The 16976-nt window shown below is 42.6% G+C and overlaps 1 protein-coding gene across 3 annotated transcripts in view; it reads left to right on the top strand.

Annotated features, from left to right (window-relative positions):
* Nucleotides 1-16976, top strand: part of Dgki (diacylglycerol kinase iota) — a 446406-nt gene that overhangs the window by 199195 nt on the left and 230235 nt on the right. For all 3 annotated transcript variants that reach the window (XM_005365831.2, XM_026788536.1, XM_026788537.1), the window contains exon 6: nucleotides 1191-1256. In XM_005365831.2, the coding sequence (XP_005365888.1) occupies nucleotides 1191-1256 (66 nt within the window). The remainder of the gene's footprint in view (nucleotides 1-1190; nucleotides 1257-16976) is intronic.

Raw genomic sequence — 16976 nt, 5'->3', positions numbered from 1 at the left:
CCTCCCTCCCCCTCCCCCTCTATCTCTCCCTCCCTCCTTTCCTTACCCAGTGGTCTATGTTCTCCCATCCAAGTATTAACCAGCCCTGTCTCTGCTTAGCTTCCTCTACTAGGCATGTTCAAGGTGGTGTGGCTCTAGACAGATCTGCTTTCTTTGTCTCCATGTAGAACAGTGTCTATGCTATATAATAGGTAATCTGCTGGCAACATACATTAAAGGTACTGTTAAAGGGAGAATATGGTTTGTGGCTGAATTCTATAAGAGGTGCGCTAGCATGAGGCAAAGTGTGTTTATCCAGGAAAGGACAGGAGTCAGAGGGAAGGAAGCGCTTTATATTGTTGGTGTAAGAGGCATGAGGGATGCTAAGGCTTCTCTCCATCTTTAGTCTGTAGATGACACACCCTCCTGTGGTGCATTCTAACAGCCAGAGGAGACTGAGTTGCTTGAGTCTACCCAGTGATGACCATCACTTGGGAAGGAAGGTTTCCTATAGCCTATGACAAGAATCAACCTTGAATGCCGGTCTAGTTCAGGTGATTTAGAATGGTACATGAACAATTGTCATCCATATGCCAACCTTCTTGTCTTCGGCTTCTCTTTTCTTTGACGTTTCTCTTCTTTCACTTTATCTAGTTTCTCAAGTCAATGTCCCATATCAGGAAATGTTCCTGAGGATACGATCCTTTCAGTTCCTTGTAGCTAGAAGATTTAGTATAGTGTGGCACATCCCGCCCTTTGAAGTACTATGTGTGCATCGTTCAGTTGAATTGGAGATTCTCCCATCAGCTTCTCCCCCTTCAGACTCTCACCGCTCTTTGGGTTTTTCTTTTATGAGCCACAGCCACCTCCCAGCTGAAGATCCTTCACCCATTCACAAATCTTCATGGGCTTTATTCATAGGAAAGTGCAGGGAGTGCCATCTGCTGTGCCCTTGGCCCTGGAAAGACAAGGCTGGAGGAGGGGGTCGGTGGAACGCACAGTGTGGAAGATTATCACAAGTGCAGAAGGAGCTTCCGTTATTCCGAGTGTGCTCACGTGTATTGTTGCATGAGTCCTGCCTACATGTGTTTGCTTTTGTGCTTCTATGGGTTTGGATTGCAGCTTTTAGAAGTCTCCAGTCCAGAACATCAAACAGTGAACACCAAGGGCTGCAGATTAAAACTTACTCATTTCTCCTCATTTTCTTGCAGAACTTTGTGCGTCATCACTGGGTCCACAGGCGGCGGCAGGATGGAAAATGTAAGCAGTGTGGTAAGGTAAGGGCCCAGCCACTCACGGTCACTGCAGCAGGTTCCTCAGGCCTTGGAAGCTCCCGAGGTAGACGGGTCCCATATCTAAATGTGATGTTCCCTGTATCGTTTTTATTCCTGGTAGGCCTTCTTTCTCTTTTTTGGTTCATCTAGACATCTTTACAATCAGTGACAATCTAAATAAAAGCAAATGATTTTTTCTTCCAGAGGTGCAAGGACCTGTTGAAAAAGGAAGTTTTCTTGTTTTGTTAAAGTCCTTTATGAGGGTTACTGACCCATCCTTTTTATTTGATCAGCAATATCAAAAAATAAAATGGAAAAGAGGGCAGTTGAGCTGATACACAAGTGAGGACACACACATATATATATATAATGTTACATGCCATTGTGCGGAACTGTCTAGAGCATCACACAGTCGAAGGTGGAAACGTGATGCTTTCCTGAGACACTGTCCAGTCTCTGGTAAAAGATGTTTTCTTTTCCGGTGTTTCTGTTCACCCCTCCGGATTCAGGGATGCTTGGGAGAGTGAGGTGGGGAAGGACGGTGGACAGTGTGACCAGTTCCGTAAAATGCTGTACATTTTCCATTGTGCTGACCTCGACTTATTTGAGACATAGCTTTCCCCAGTATACGAAGACTGACTTTGTAGATGCCCTGGTCTGCTAGGAGGATGAAAGTGTAGCACTCAGCATGGGTTCTACTAGAAGCAGATGACTTCTGCTTTTGCAGAGAGCGCTGTAATTTGAGAGCTCAGGGAAAGGATGTGAAAGAGGAGGCTGAGGGCAGAGGAGCTAGTTTTGGAGTCCAGGAAGTGATTGTGGTGACACCCCCATGAATGCTTCCTCTTCTTTGAAAAAACACCATCCTGGAGAACTCTGTACCTCACACCACTCAGCAGTTAAGGCCATAATAGAACTGGAAGAATTTCATTAAGTTAGAACCCATAAACACAATGTCTTTTGTGGGGAATATTCCCTGGAGCCATATTGCACCATCCTTGTAGCCTCCTTTTATGGTGGCTTAGTCAGCTAGTGTGGAAGTGCTACTGGACTCTCTGTACCCTGTGATGCTATGGCCTTGACTCCTTCCCTGGCCCGGGTTCTTCAGCAGCATCCACAAGTGCTCACAGTTTGCTGAATACCACAGGTATCAGTGGACACGTCCTGGCTCATCACACAAAGTTCCCATAAACACAATGCTCTTATGTTCGTATCCTGCATTTATAGTCCTGTTGCCTATAAAGTCTTAGACTCAAGCAGTTATGAGATGAATACTTTTAGTGATGTGTTTCCTTGTTGGGTAATAGATAACCCTTGCCGGATCCTAGCTTCTCCCTAGGACTGGAGACAAGTTAATGACTCTGCTTCCATTTACAGAGGAAGGGATTGCAAAGTCACGTCAAGTCCAGGTCTTTATGTAACTTCTATTAGTAATGTTGTCAACTGTTACACTTGCTTAGATTCTAAACCTCTTCTTTATACACAAGTGGCCACACAGGCGTGCATGTGATGGATAGATAATAGATAGATAGATAGATTGATAGATAGATAGATGGATGGATGGATGGATGGATGGATGGATGGATGGATGGATGGATAGATAGATAGGCAGGCAGATAGAGAGAGGGAGGGAACCAGAGATAGAGACAGGGAGACAGAGAGACAGAAAGGAGGGAGAGCACTCAGAGGAGAGCAGAAGAGGGAGGGTGTGCTCCGTAATTTTGCCCCTTAAAAAAATAAACACTTCACTTAGGAAAACTTCTTTATGTGCATATAACTTTGAGTGTGGTTTTGGTGGTTTGTAAACTTTGGGGATTTTAAAGGAATGCTAGTGACTTCTTGATGGTTTCAATGTCTACTTTTTAATTCAACAATAAGGTAAATAATTGGAGCAGTGTTCTCTTGAGGCTTAATGTGCATTTGGCTCTGTACGTATGGCTTTTAGTGGCTATCTCATGAGAGAGCCTCTGATGCAGCATTGCATAATTCTTTAAGAGGACCTGAACCCCAGTCTACCAAGTGTGCAACCATTGTGCACGGTTTTACATTGTCGCTCGTAGTTGTTGTTATCAAAGAGGCAGAGTGAAGTCAGAAAAGAGACATTCACACTTAAGACATTCAGTCTGATGAGGGTTTGATGCATAAAGAAAATATTTAAAATGGTATGGTGGGGAAACCATGAGAGATGACGATCACTCCGATGCCCACTGACAGGGGACCCAAAGAGACCAGAGCCCATGAAGAGCACACCACTCACCAGCTAGGGGCATACATATCCCCATTTGCTTCCAGTCAATAGTGGCCAAATCCAATGCAAAGTAGAGCCCAAGGCAGTCCATAAACGCCAGCTTTGTTCTATGAGCCCATAGAGTTTGCCTGGTTAAAGCCAGGATATATGCTTTAGCCTGCCTGTAACTAATTATTCTTCACTGTATCCATTGTGTTCATTCAACCCAAATGCACTCAGTAATTATTTGTCTAAAGTTCTTTAGAATGTCAAAAGACAGAGAAAAAAAATATAATAATGATTATAATGACCCTCTATTCTTTCAGGCTTTTGAACCTACTGACTGGCCAGTGTAACTATAGAGACAAGCTTTTCCATCACAGTCTGAAAACGTATCTTTCATCTCTTTATTGGAGAACATAAAAGCATTGCAAAACAAAACAGCTGCATTTAAAATTTTTAAGTCAGTATTTAAATATTTAATAATTACAAAGTATTAAGCATACTTTATAGCATTTAAAAATATTATTTATGTTTTAAGTGTATAGGTGGTTTGCCTGTGCATCTGTCTGTGCACCACATGCATGAAGTGCCTACTCACAGAAGAGGATGTCATATTCCCTAGAACTGGAGTTACAGACCACTGTTAGGTCCCAATGTGGGTGCTGGGTACTGGGCCCACTGAGCCATCTCATCAGCCCCAGACATCAAATCTTGAATGCAGTTTTTTTATACCATAATAATTTGTGAAACTTGGCTCTGGATTTCTGGTGCTTTTCAGTTCCCTAACTAGACAGGACACATCAGTGTGAATTATTTGTTCATGGAAGACATACTTTCACATGTATGCATTTCAGATAGTTAGGTATCTATAATAGGAAAATGTGAAAAGTACTCTTTGATTATAATGGATATTGTTAAAAAACTAATTTAAGATGAATCTAAGGAGTAGTATGTAAAATATACACTTAAAGTACACATACTAGCTTTTGTAATAGGTAAATGAGAAGGAAAATGAAAACATTCTGTAGATAGTACAATGAAAGTGATTCTATGCTGAGAAATAAGGGCAAGTGTTCTCCTGGAACATTGAGGGGATATCCCATTAAACAAATGGAAGGCCCATTCTACAGTGATCTGGAAATGGGTGTGCACCAGAATCAACTTTCCACACGCTCTGCTGGGTTTGGGATGGGGAGTGGAAGGTAGTGCACGGGTGAGTCTGTGAAAGGTCATGGAGGAGGCGCAAGGGCACAAGAGCTGTCTGAGCTCTCCGCGGGGCCCCTGCCAGGAGAACTGCTAGAAGCCTGGCTCTTCTCCTATCTGTAGCTGAGAGCAAGTGATGATGGAGACTCATCAGTTTCACTCTTCCCTGAATTAGGTGCAGCATACAGGTGGTTTCATGGCGTCCTCCTTGCCATCTGGTTATTTCACTTAGTGTAATCTCATTTGGGCTCATGCAGGGAGGAGGATCTGGATGTCATAGTCAAAGGGTACAAAGTTTCAGCCATGTAAACCCGTTAGTCCTATATCTACTGTGTAGTACGGTGCCTAGAGTCAACAATGTTGTGTTGGTTACATGGTATTTTGCTGAGAGGGTTGATCTTATGTAAACCAACTTACTTCCTCCCTCTTTCTCACTCTTCTTGTTTTTCTTCCTTGCTTTTTGTGGCGATTGGAATTGAACCTGGGGTTTCAGGATGTCTAGGTGACTATTGTACCACTAAGCTACGCCCCCAGCCTTTATGTAAGCTTTCTTATTTCTGAAAATAAAGCAGGTGGGAGAAAGCATTTGGAGGCTATGAATATGTTGCTGGCACAGTGTGTGGATCTGGTTTCACAGGTATATGCTTATCTCCAAACTCATCAAGTTGTGTATTTAAAATCTACAGCCATTTGCGTTTTATTTGCATCACAAAGGCATTAAAAAATCAGGAGACAAGATGCTCAGGGTTTGGCTGCAGGCCCCAGGTGGATGTATCCTTTGGTTGCACCCTGCAGAGCCATTTTATGGTTGCTACTCTTCCTCTGCCTTTGGCCTGTCATGTAGCCCATGAAGTAGCAGGATGACCCCAGAATCCTTTGTTCTTTCTTTGGCAGTTGCTCTCTCTTACATTCAATTCTGGTTGCTACCATGGGGGCTGTATGTGAACTCACTATACATGGGACAGAGTCCAAAAATGCAGGGTGGAGCCAGAATGGAAACTCTTCCTGATATCCTCGCCAGAATCAGCTTCCCTCCTGCTATGGCTCTTCTGATCCCAAGGCAGACAGTCCCGAGACAAATGTCCTCCCATCCTCCTTTTACTTTCTTCCTTTATTGGGTACACGTCATACCCCACTTCTTTTTTATCTTTCTTTGTTCCCCAGAATCTGACTCTAGGCATAAGCCTGGTAATAAATCTTCAATTTAATTTCTAACCTTTCATGATCCTGATCGTAGCATGCATTCTCTATGTGTATTTCCCTTCTGAGTTTTATCAGAGTCTAATGTGATACTTCTCAAGTAAAAACATTTTCGTAAAATGACCACTTCAAATATGGTAATCGAGAAGCAAACTAAAAAAAAGTTAATCGAGAAACTTAAAATATTTGCTTTTCTCTCTCAGGCTGTAGTCCTGGGGTGACTAAAAAGAAGAGCACCAGTGCCCCGCCCTCTCTGTGCTTCACAGCTGCAGACACAGTGTGGCCAGCTGCCTGAGGCTCCTGCCCTAGTGCCTTCTCTGCCACGACAGACCATGTCTCTTAGCCCAGCAAACCCTTCCCTCCTTAAGTTGCTTTACTCAATTACCACAGTGGGAAAAGTAACCACTTCATCTCGAAATCCACAGAATGGCAGAAATAGAACTGAGCATTGGAGAGAAGGGAAAACAGAGGATGTTGAAGAGAGAAAAGAGAGTGATTAAAAAGATATCCCAAACCTGTAAAACCCCTGCTTTACAGGGAGAGGAAAGAAGGTCGAAAGGAACCATGCTAGATGAGAGAGAAAAAAGGGCTGGAGCAGAGGAACAGCCAGAATGAACCAGAGGTTCTGATACCACCAAGTTGACCTTTTCCGGCTGGACTGTGCACATTCCTGCAACACCCTGGGATGCTCTGCTGGCTCCGCAGGCCAGCAGAGCGGAAGTGCAGCGGCTTTCCCAGCCACCGTTCATTGTGTGTCGGCTTTCTTTAGGAACCTATCTGTGAAAGACAGGGCTACGGTTTTTGATGCTCACCACCGTTTCAAGGCACTTTTCTCTCTTTTACTTTTTTTAAAATTTAGTTTAATTTTATTTTGCAGATGTTTTAGAATAATTACTTTAAAAATAGAAATTGTTCTAATTAACTAATTAATTAGCTAATAAAATTAGTTAATTAATTGTTTTTTTTCCCAGCCCGATCACATTTCCTCCTCCCTCCATCCTCCCCTCCCAGTCCCTTCCAACTCCCCCCCATCCACTCCTCTTTCTCTTCAGAAAAGGACAGGCCTCCCATGACAACCAGTCAGCCAGAATACAGCACGCTGCACTCAGACTAGGCACCCCCTCTTCTATTAAGGCTAGAGGAGGCAACCCAGTAGGAGGAAAGGGTCCCCAAAGCATCACGCCACTTTTCTTGGTCCACTTCTCACTCTGCCTCGGTGTAGCGCTTTGGAGCCTCAGACACTTCCCACAGTGATGTCATAAAACGCCTCCTTCAATTACAAGAGAGAGTAACACGGGGCTAGAGATGTGGCTCCAGGGTTAAGAGCACTTGCTGCTCTTGCAGAGAGCACAGATTCAGTTCCCACCACCTATATGGCAGCTCACAACCATCTGGGAACTCAGGTTCCCAGGGAGCCGGTGTCTTCTACCCCTGTGGGCACCAGGCACAAACATGGTGCATGTGCGTGCATACAGGCAAACACTCTTACACTTGAAATAAAAAGATATAAAATCTAGGGACAAAAAAACCTCAACATGTGTTGGAACTCTATGAATTGGGGCTTGCTTAGCATACTTGAAGACCTGGGTCCTATCCCAGTAATAAACAAGGAAAGGGTGTGATGAAATATAAGAAATCATGTATGAGATAAATTAACTTATTGAGGGGAACCTCCCTCATGTATTTTTAAACCGGTCTCTACAGCAGTAAAACTATTGCTTTATTTTCCTATCCTGATAGAGACATGTGCACCAAGTAGCTAATTGAGAAACAATAGTCCATGTGCTTTTTGTGAATGGAGCTTTGGGACAAACAACTTAAAACACATACCCAGATTTTCTAAAACAAGTTAGATGAGTCTAAAGGTATGTCCAAGTGTGTTAGGATGTTGTCCAGGAAATACTGGTCAATTACTCTGGTAAAAGTCCAGGGTCTAGGTCTAATGATTCCGAATTATGCATCAGTTTCTGCTGGCTAAAGGCAACCGCAGTAAGGCAGCAATTAATTAATATTAATTAATTAATATGGACTAGTCCAATGCTGGTGAAGAAGCCGCTGTAGCTGTACTTTACTCTTAATTGGCCCTTCTAGTGTAGATGGCATCCCTGTGTGTGCCTGGGAAACAGGGCCCCTTCCCTTGGGTGGTTTGACCCCAAGGTCTTGCCTTCTGTCATTTTTTGTTTATCATGAAAAATGTTCTGGCTTACATGGGACTCTCCCGGTACCAGGTGTAGTCTTCAGGTCTCCATTGTTAAATAACAATTGCTATCCTCCCAAGAAGGAAGTTCAATTACTATCCACCATGTGGTGATTCCTCTCTGTTCCTGCTGGCCTCTGGATCCTGAATAAATAGAGGCACTGCTAATTCCAGGTCTGAGCTCTTCCAGTTATGTCCCACGGTGGAGATATTCTCTTCGTGACCTCAGATTCTTAGAACCCAGGTTAGGAGCGTGAGAACAACAGATTTCCCAAGAGGGACAGTGGGAATAGGTGTCTGCATGGCAGCGCTGCTGCCTCTTCTTCGTTTCTGCAAGAGGCACAGCTCTGCGCAGAGGCTGGGATTTTTGTGAGCATGGTGCTTGTAGGATGTCCTTTCCAAGCTCAACTTCTGTAACGGTTAGTTTCAAAAGCCCACTGTGTCTCTGTCAATTGAGGGACTTATGGCTTGGGTGTAACATGTCAGGACCAGTGTAGCCATGGTCACATTCTCACTCTGAATGGATACCATGTTGTGATGGTCTTGCACAGGCATGCCCGACATTGGAGGGGTGTTGATTCTGGTCAAGGTGAGCTGCTGCTCTGCTAGCAAAGACCTCAGTGTCATTGTTGACCTACTAAGGAACTGGCTGTTCAGTTTGAGAGATGATGCCACAGTGAGTGCTCAAGATTCAATGTCTCTCACTGGCAGGTGACATTCAGCAATGACGGTAGCTAGCTCATTTTTGTGAGAGGAAGCCCACACTGTTGGACTAAACATCTCTTGCTGCTACATCAGAACCAAATGGTGCGAGGAAAGCAGACTGTGGCACTAACAGTTATGTCTGCATTTTTAATTCTTACAGGGTGCGTTTTCTCTGCTGGGCATTAAGATACAAGATAATGGTTTTCATGGTTTTATTCTCATGTTCATCCACAATACTCTTCTCCAGACCTCTTGCTTTTTTTCTAAGCACCTGACCAACTAGCCAATATCACTGTAAGCCCTAATATATTTTAGTGTCAAGCCACAATCTTTTTAGACAACAGTAACAGCCAATTGTTCCACTTGAATTTATGCCCACAGTGAAGAGTTCTTCTTACTTATGTCTCTGAATGACTCTGAGCAGATCTTGGGCAGACATAATCCACTTTTGTCCTGCACTTACACACCAAGTTGACCCGCCCATGTCCCAACTCGGAGACTCTCTCCTCCAAATGGACAGCACAGTCTTCTACATATTTATACATGTGCATGCACACACACACACACACACACACACACACACACACGCAAGCACGCACGCACGCACGCACGGGAAGACCTATAACAAGAGATGATACAGGACTTCTGAGACATGCCTTAGTTATTTCTTGGTCCTGCTTATGCCAGAGTCCAGGTAGTTTCACTCAACACAGTCTTTATGATACAACCCAGCTCATGACAGCAGTGACCTATGACCAGGTAGTCCTGCACCAGAGCATAACAACACAATACTAGCTGCTTTTGCAAGGTGTGCCGTCTTTTCCTGCAGAGGGCATGTGCTTGTTTTGGAGCCCTAGAGACTGTATTGTAATTTTTCTTATGTCACAAGGATCACTTCTCCTTCCCTGTCCCTCTAAGCACCTGGAGTGGCAGGGCTACTGTTATTTCAGAGAGGACTCGGGGGAAAACTCTTTCCTGTTTTGGATCCCACGGTAAGCTAGGAACATTTAATACCATCCACTAAGCAGATCATGAAGTATTCTTGAGTGTGGAAGCAACTCTCTCTAGAAACCAAAGAAGCAACAAAAGTGCTCTTTGTAGTGGAGAGACTATTTTAGCACGCCGTGGATCCTTGAACCTCATAGGCTTCATTAGCGTGAGCTTTTGTGACTGTTTGTAGGGCTTGTCTGCCTGCCTTCTCTCCCTTTCTAAGACCTTCAGTGGACCTAACATTTCCTGCTTGCTCACTTTAACACGATGTCACTGATACTGCAGAGCAAGTGAGGAGCAGTGTCATTTGGTTCAGGTACCTGTGCTGCACCTGGGTGACAGCCAAGGGAGCCACCAGTCTAGGAAAACATTGTGAGTGCAAATAGTTTTTTAAGTTTCTTTTCAAAGAAGAATGGAAAAGAATTTATCTGACAAATTAACATCCATATGTCATATACTAAAGGCCGAAAGATCCTGAACTTGGTAGCTATAATCACAGCCCCCTTGGTCAGTTCCCGATAGTTCAGTATTTTTCTTCAGTAGCATCTTGTTTTTTGTAGCAAAACTGGTAAATGGAGTAGGAATGTATAGGGTGCACGCCTCTGCCTCTACACACACAACACATGTGCACACACATGCGCTCACACATGCACATACACACACACAAGTCTCACGCAAACACACAGAAGAAAATAAGTAAATGTCAAAAACAATACTGTTGTCATAATTCAAGTTGAAGCCATCTAACTCCAGTACTTTGAGAATACATTACTTTTGATTCATGTATGGCTGGGAGGGCTTCATGAGGCTCACTGGGGTGTTGTTGCTATACTAGTCCTTTCACAAGGGGCTCAGAAACAGCACTGGGACCTGCCCGTTATCAGACAGGCAGAACCCGGGAACAAATGAGCCTTAGTCCAAGATGGACCTTCTTTTCCATCTTCTTCGCCCTCCCTTCAACTCCCCTGTCTCTTCTCCCCTCTGTTCTTTTTCTTTTCTTCTCTTTTCCTTTTCTTGCTACCACTCCTGCCCCTCTCTCTTCTTCTCCTCTTTCTTTTCTTCCCTTCCTCCCCTGTCTCCATGAGAAAACAGTGATGTTGCCTTACTATGAGGATAGATGCATTAACTTGAACACTTACCCTTCAAATTATTTGATTATTGCTCTCCTCGGTTTTCACCTACCTACATTATGGCAAGTTATCTTAGTGAGAAACAGTGAACTGCTACTATGGGCCTTGCTGCGACCCTAGGGATCCTACCCACACCTTCAGTCCATGGGTTCTATCTTTGACATTTGTCATGGAACAGAGCAAAGGACTGTGACTCTTTATTGTACCATTTGCCTTCTCCCCGTTGTTGTGATCCTTTATCCATGCTTTCTTTTGGTTCTGTTGACTGAGACTTTTATGGGAAGTCTTGTAGCTTCTGTGCATGTTGGGCATATTAACTGGTTATGTTTTCTCTCCAGGCCACACTCTTTTGCATCATCAGTTCACAAAAGTACATCATTGTGCTTTGGTGGCCGAGTGCTGTCACGTTATTCCTATGGCTTTGTTCTTCTAAATGCCAATTCCTATCACACTGCTCACTCTGTGAGGCACTTCTTCCTATCAGGACAAAGCTTCAAAGGAGGTCTGTTTGGGGTTCTCTTGACATGACAGCGACTTTCTCAGTAATGTAAATATAGCTTTGGTTGATGCTGTGTCCTGTGGACCTCTTAGAGACCCTTAGTCAACTGGACTTCCCTTTTGTACCCAGTGCAGCTCCCTAGCATGCCCGATTCTGTGAAATTTCCGTTGTTTCTGCCTGTGTCACTGTAACTCAGCTATCTCTATTGCACATAGCATGGACCACATCTTTGCTTAGGTTCTCATCCTGGTTTTAGTGTTAGAATTCCTTCTGTGGCTCCTAATAATTCATCTGTTATTGGTTCAACAATCATGTCTAATATGTATAGTATAACTAGGGCATTAACTTGTTATGGTCACCATTAATGCATTGTGTTATAGAAGATTGTTCCCACCCAGAGAGACTCTGTGCACCTTTGCATCCCACCCCTGTTTATCTTGCACTCTCCAGACTCAGGTTCTCTTACTCTCCTGCATATATGCATTAGTGAGATGTGTCGCCAGGACTTTGGAGGTACAACCTCTAAGATAACTTTAGATACCTTCTACAAGAGGTACATACAGTATATACCTCTGTATATACAGTCTATATATAGTACAGTCCCCAAACAAAGTCAAAACTTTGATTAGATCTCAGGCGTTTTATGCATCCCACTACCCTCAACACAACCTGTTAAGCCAAAAGAGACAGGTTCGCACTAATTACAGAGAATTCTAAAAGTCTCTTTCTCTTGAATTATATCAAAATGATCTTTAATTATATATATGTAAGTATAATATATTACATATATTATTACAATAAATGTTATTATGTAATATGTTGTATAGTATATGGTTATAAATATTACATGTATTATGTATTATAGAATATTATTATAATTATAATAAATATAAATATAACATATTATATAACAAACATATATAAACCACTTAAGGTTCACACAAAAATAAATTATAGTTAGTTCCACTAGTGGGAGCATATTTTTCTCAACCTGGCAGTTAAGGGCAGAGTACAACCAGTTATTTCTTGCACAACCATACAGATGACATGCTTCTCAGTTCCATGATTCTGTTCAAGCTGTCCTGATTGCTTCATTTGTAACTGTGTTAGCATTGATACTACCCTATGGTTAAAAATTTAAACTGTTTTAGCCTAAAAAAAATATTACCAAGGTCAGATGATATTTTTGTTGGTAAAGGTGTCCTTTATGGGTCAATCAGAGGTAGAAATAAGTTTCCTTGAAGGAGCATTACCATACCTGTAGCCAGCTGTACTGATGGGAAAATGCTTAGCAAGCCTCCTGTGAATTCTTGGATAAGCCCAGCATTTGTAGGCTTATACAGTGGTCTCCATTGAACTGAATGGTCCGTCTGTAGAACATGTTTCTGTCATGGACTAGGGTGAGGCTTAGTGGCTAAGAGACCTTGCTGCACACGCGGGAGGCTGTAAGGGCAGATCCCCCGACCCATGTAAAGAGCTGAGTGTGAACTCATGCACCGTTACTCCTTAGGCAGCGACACAATGGCATCTGGAGCTTTCTGGTAAGCCATCAAGGCGGGGGAGCAGAGACACAACAAAATAACAACAACCAAGAAGTGTTCTTCTGGTTCAGTGGGAAATCCTGGCTCGAGGAAATAAGGCAGAGAGCAATAGAGGAAGGCATAGCTTACAACAATCCCACACATGTGAACACACATGCACAAAGATATATACACACACACACCACATGTATACATAAACACATCTACAGACACACTTTTTGTCCTCAAATTAGAACAGCCATGAAAGATTAAATATAAGCATGGTAACTATATGAGAACATCTCTGTATAATGTTAAATATAAACTGGTAGCCATTCTTACAGGTTTCTGCCTAAGTTTTAAGGTCCTGGGATGAGCTGTGCCCTTCTGTAATGTCATGGAGTGTGATCAGTGACTCCTGGATTCAACGCTTTCTCTATATAGATGGCCATATAGAGGAGGGATGTTAAATTGTACTGAGAATTCTATTCCTTACATTTTCCCTTTTTGCTTCCTTCTCTTCCAGGATACTCGATTTATGATCTTTAGCTTGTAGCAAGGATCTTTAGACAAATGTATGGAATGGGGAAAGGAGAAACAGAAATTATCAGAGAATATCATTGGCCAGCTCTGATGTGTATATGCCAATTGCAAGTGATGTTGGAGAAAGATAGCTTGAGATGCCGCTGAGGAAGGGATGTGTGTTTGTCTGCAGGTGTGGCTGTGACTCAGCGCAGCCCCAGAATGAGGGTGTGCTCTGGGCAATAAGCTCAACCTAAACTATACAGAGCCTTTAGTTAATGTTCCCATTCAACCCACTAGTCCAGAGTCTGGAGTTCTCAAATATGATTCTTATAACGTAACCTTCAGTCAGCTATTGTGAAGCAACCACGGGTGTTATGAAGACACCACTGACTTTGATTCAGTTTGTAAGGTTCCTCACTGTTCCTTCTGATCCAATTCAGATGAATGTACTCATTTCTCCTTTGAAAATCTTAAATATTTGCAACAATTTTTGCTCAAGACAGACATCAGTATAAGAAATGAAGAAAGTTCAGATAAATTGAACTCTCTCCCCAAAATAAACTTCACTCTTACAAAAAAGGAAACTGTTGCTAACATATTTTACACTATACCACCCAACCAAGGAAAATACATATTATCATCACACTGGCCTCATTTCCGAGGGTTCACAATGCCAGGCAAGAGGACAGATGTCAGTGGAGAGCTAGATTGAACGGTTCGTTGAGGAGGAAAATGTCAGCGGCTTGTAAATATTAGGGAAGGGGCTGGTTCCTGTGGCTTTGCCAAGTTAGGGCTGAAGCCTTTCTTTGGATGAGATCATCCTAAACGGCAGTGCCTAGCAGGTTAAAACAAATGCCTGCCCTGTTTTCCTGGTCAGTTAGGTCAGTTTCCTTTCAGTTAGGTTGTTGTGAATCTGCACCTCGGTCACTGGAAGCTCTAGGTCACTGACCAGATATAGCTGGTTAGAAAAGGTTCTGTTGAAAGAACTAATGCTGCTAAGTCTTATTTAAATGGACAAGTTTCTCTTTTCCATCAGCGAGTCCCAAATCACTTGGCATTTATACCCTATGAGATACAGTTAAAAGAGTAGTATAGCAGCTAAACTGTCAAATCTCAGCCTTACTTGGCAAGGCATTGTGAGCTTTGTACCTTACTTGTAATAAGTATTTCAGAGATCTAAGTGTAAAATGTATGAGTATATATTTATGTATATATCAAGACTTAGGAAATATTTGAATAAAGCTACTTAGAGTTCTTTTTCAAAGACAAATATTAATAGGGATAAATCAGTTGAGTCTTATTTTATAATTCCCTTGGATTTGGACTTTTTATCACTTTATGAGCCTTGGACATGTTGGTCGACATTGGAGAGGCTTACTTTGTTGTTGCCATTTTAAGTTTTGGAGACATGTAGAATATCTGCTCTTGTGTTGGATCAAATCAAAGAAGGATTGGCCTCTAACCAAGAGATTCTTCCACCTCAAACCTCAGTAAGAAACAAAATCAATAAAATAATTTCAGTTCATTCCATGTAAAGCCACCTCCTCTGGTTTCAGCCAAGGCCGTCCAGCTGAGTGCCATTTCTTACATGCCCTTGGTGGAAGAAGGGAGAAGCAACAGGGTTTAAGGCCCTTTGGAATAAATCTTATTTAAACATTATTCCAAAGTCTTAGTTTGATTGGGGGAAAAAATCTCCAGAGAACCACCAGAGTCACTTGGTCAATATTTTTAGTCTGGAGTCAGTTGGATCCAAAGCATCTGGCTTCTTGTCCTTCCTTTCTTCTTTCACAGGGCTGAGCAAAATTGCCCTGAAAAACCACAGAGTCATTTGAAATTCAGTCAGGGCATCTGCTTGTACCGTAATAGAAGATCTGGACCAGAATTAAGCTCGAGTGACTAGGATCTGGCTCTTTTTATTACACTTAAGAGACTGACCAAAATCTCCCCATAGATGTTCTCAGGGAACTTGGTCCTCAAAAGCCGTGAACAAGCCCTGTTTATGTCCATGAAGTAGATAAGAGCTCTGAAGCCATGGTCTCGGTGACTCTGCTGGAATAGTCTAAAGCCCCAAGCTGCTTACCTGGAGGCTCAATCCCCAGGGACCCACCACAGTTTTTTGCTCAGTTATGCTTAGTGCCCTAGTTGTGATGGGCATTGTTTGTTTTGGGTATCAGTCTGGCTGTCAGCACCCCAAGAGACTGTTTTCTTCTTGAAGCTGGAAGACTAATATGGAATACAATGGAGGATGCAACTGAGTGCACACAAGTTGTATCAGTGAATAGAGTGGCACCCAGTTACCTTAGAAAGAAGGTTTTCTTGGCAAGGAGGTAGAAGAGGTCCCTGATGATGAATTCATGAATAAAAAGAATTTTCATATATATACACAGACATCCCCACATATATGTGTATGTGATATTACAACATTACATTGTCTCATTAGATGCTTATCACTGTCTGGAATCGGAGAAGATTTTGAATTGATCCCATTTTGTGATCCCATTTTGGAACTCAGAGAGAAGTTAGAAGTCCATGATTTGCCTAAACTCACCTAGATGATATGAAGATCCAAGAACTGTTCTCAGCTTTCCCATGCCTCTGCTTCTGTTTGATGTATAACTGTATGAGTTGAGGGGCTGATACCGGGTCATAGCATTTAGCAAGCCTCTCAACGAGGCTATAATTGCTATCATGTTGCACCTTTTACCCTATTGATAGCTCACACATAGCATTATAATACTGAGCACTTATGAGTGAGGTTTAGAAATCTAGTGTGTTTGCAGTGTCTAGAGTGGCTGGCTACCTGCCCAACTGAGGGTACTGTGAGGAGGTACAGTTTCAGATAACCTGGATAAGATGTTTAAAGCTTGTGTAGTCTGGTGTTTGTAACTGAGTTAAGACATTGGTAGCAGCCACTTTCTCATTTAGTTAATGATACAATATGTGCAGTGATACTTTAAGAATTATTGTAAGTTCCCAAGAACTATAAAGTGATTTTACTTCAGGACCTGACATTTGTATTGAAGATGGATGAGTGTATCAAATTACCAGTAAGTTAAGGCAGCCAGTGGCAGGGGTGAGGTCCAGGCAACATAGCCAGTGGAGAGATCGTGCACATTGGAATAATTTTGGAGGACCTTTTAGATTTTGCTGTGGATTTGAAATGTAGAGAATGATGACAGCTTTCTCGGTGGTTGGTTAAGAATAAACAAAAATGGTGGGCCCAGAGACCCAGACACACACATTTTAAAGACCAAGACTTCCTGTAAGACCTTACAAGACCCATCTTACTGGGTAGACATTAATTTATAGTGAGAATAAAATATTGATATCAAAACATTGATCTGGGGTAGGGGAAATGGTTAAGATGCTAAAGTGTTTGCCATGCAACTGTGAGAACCAGAGTTTTGACCCTCCCCGCCCCAGCATCTACATAAAAACTCGGTAAATTTGACTGCTTATAACTCCAGCTTTTGGGACGCAGAGGGACATGATTTCTAGGTCAAGCTCGCCAGCTACACCAGCTGAAT

This window comes from Microtus ochrogaster, unplaced genomic scaffold, assembly GCF_000317375.1.
Source record: "Microtus ochrogaster isolate Prairie Vole_2 unplaced genomic scaffold, MicOch1.0 UNK4, whole genome shotgun sequence".
NCBI classification, from domain to species: domain Eukaryota; kingdom Metazoa; phylum Chordata; class Mammalia; order Rodentia; family Cricetidae; genus Microtus; species Microtus ochrogaster.
This window is presented reverse-complemented; position numbering and strand designations above follow the sequence as displayed.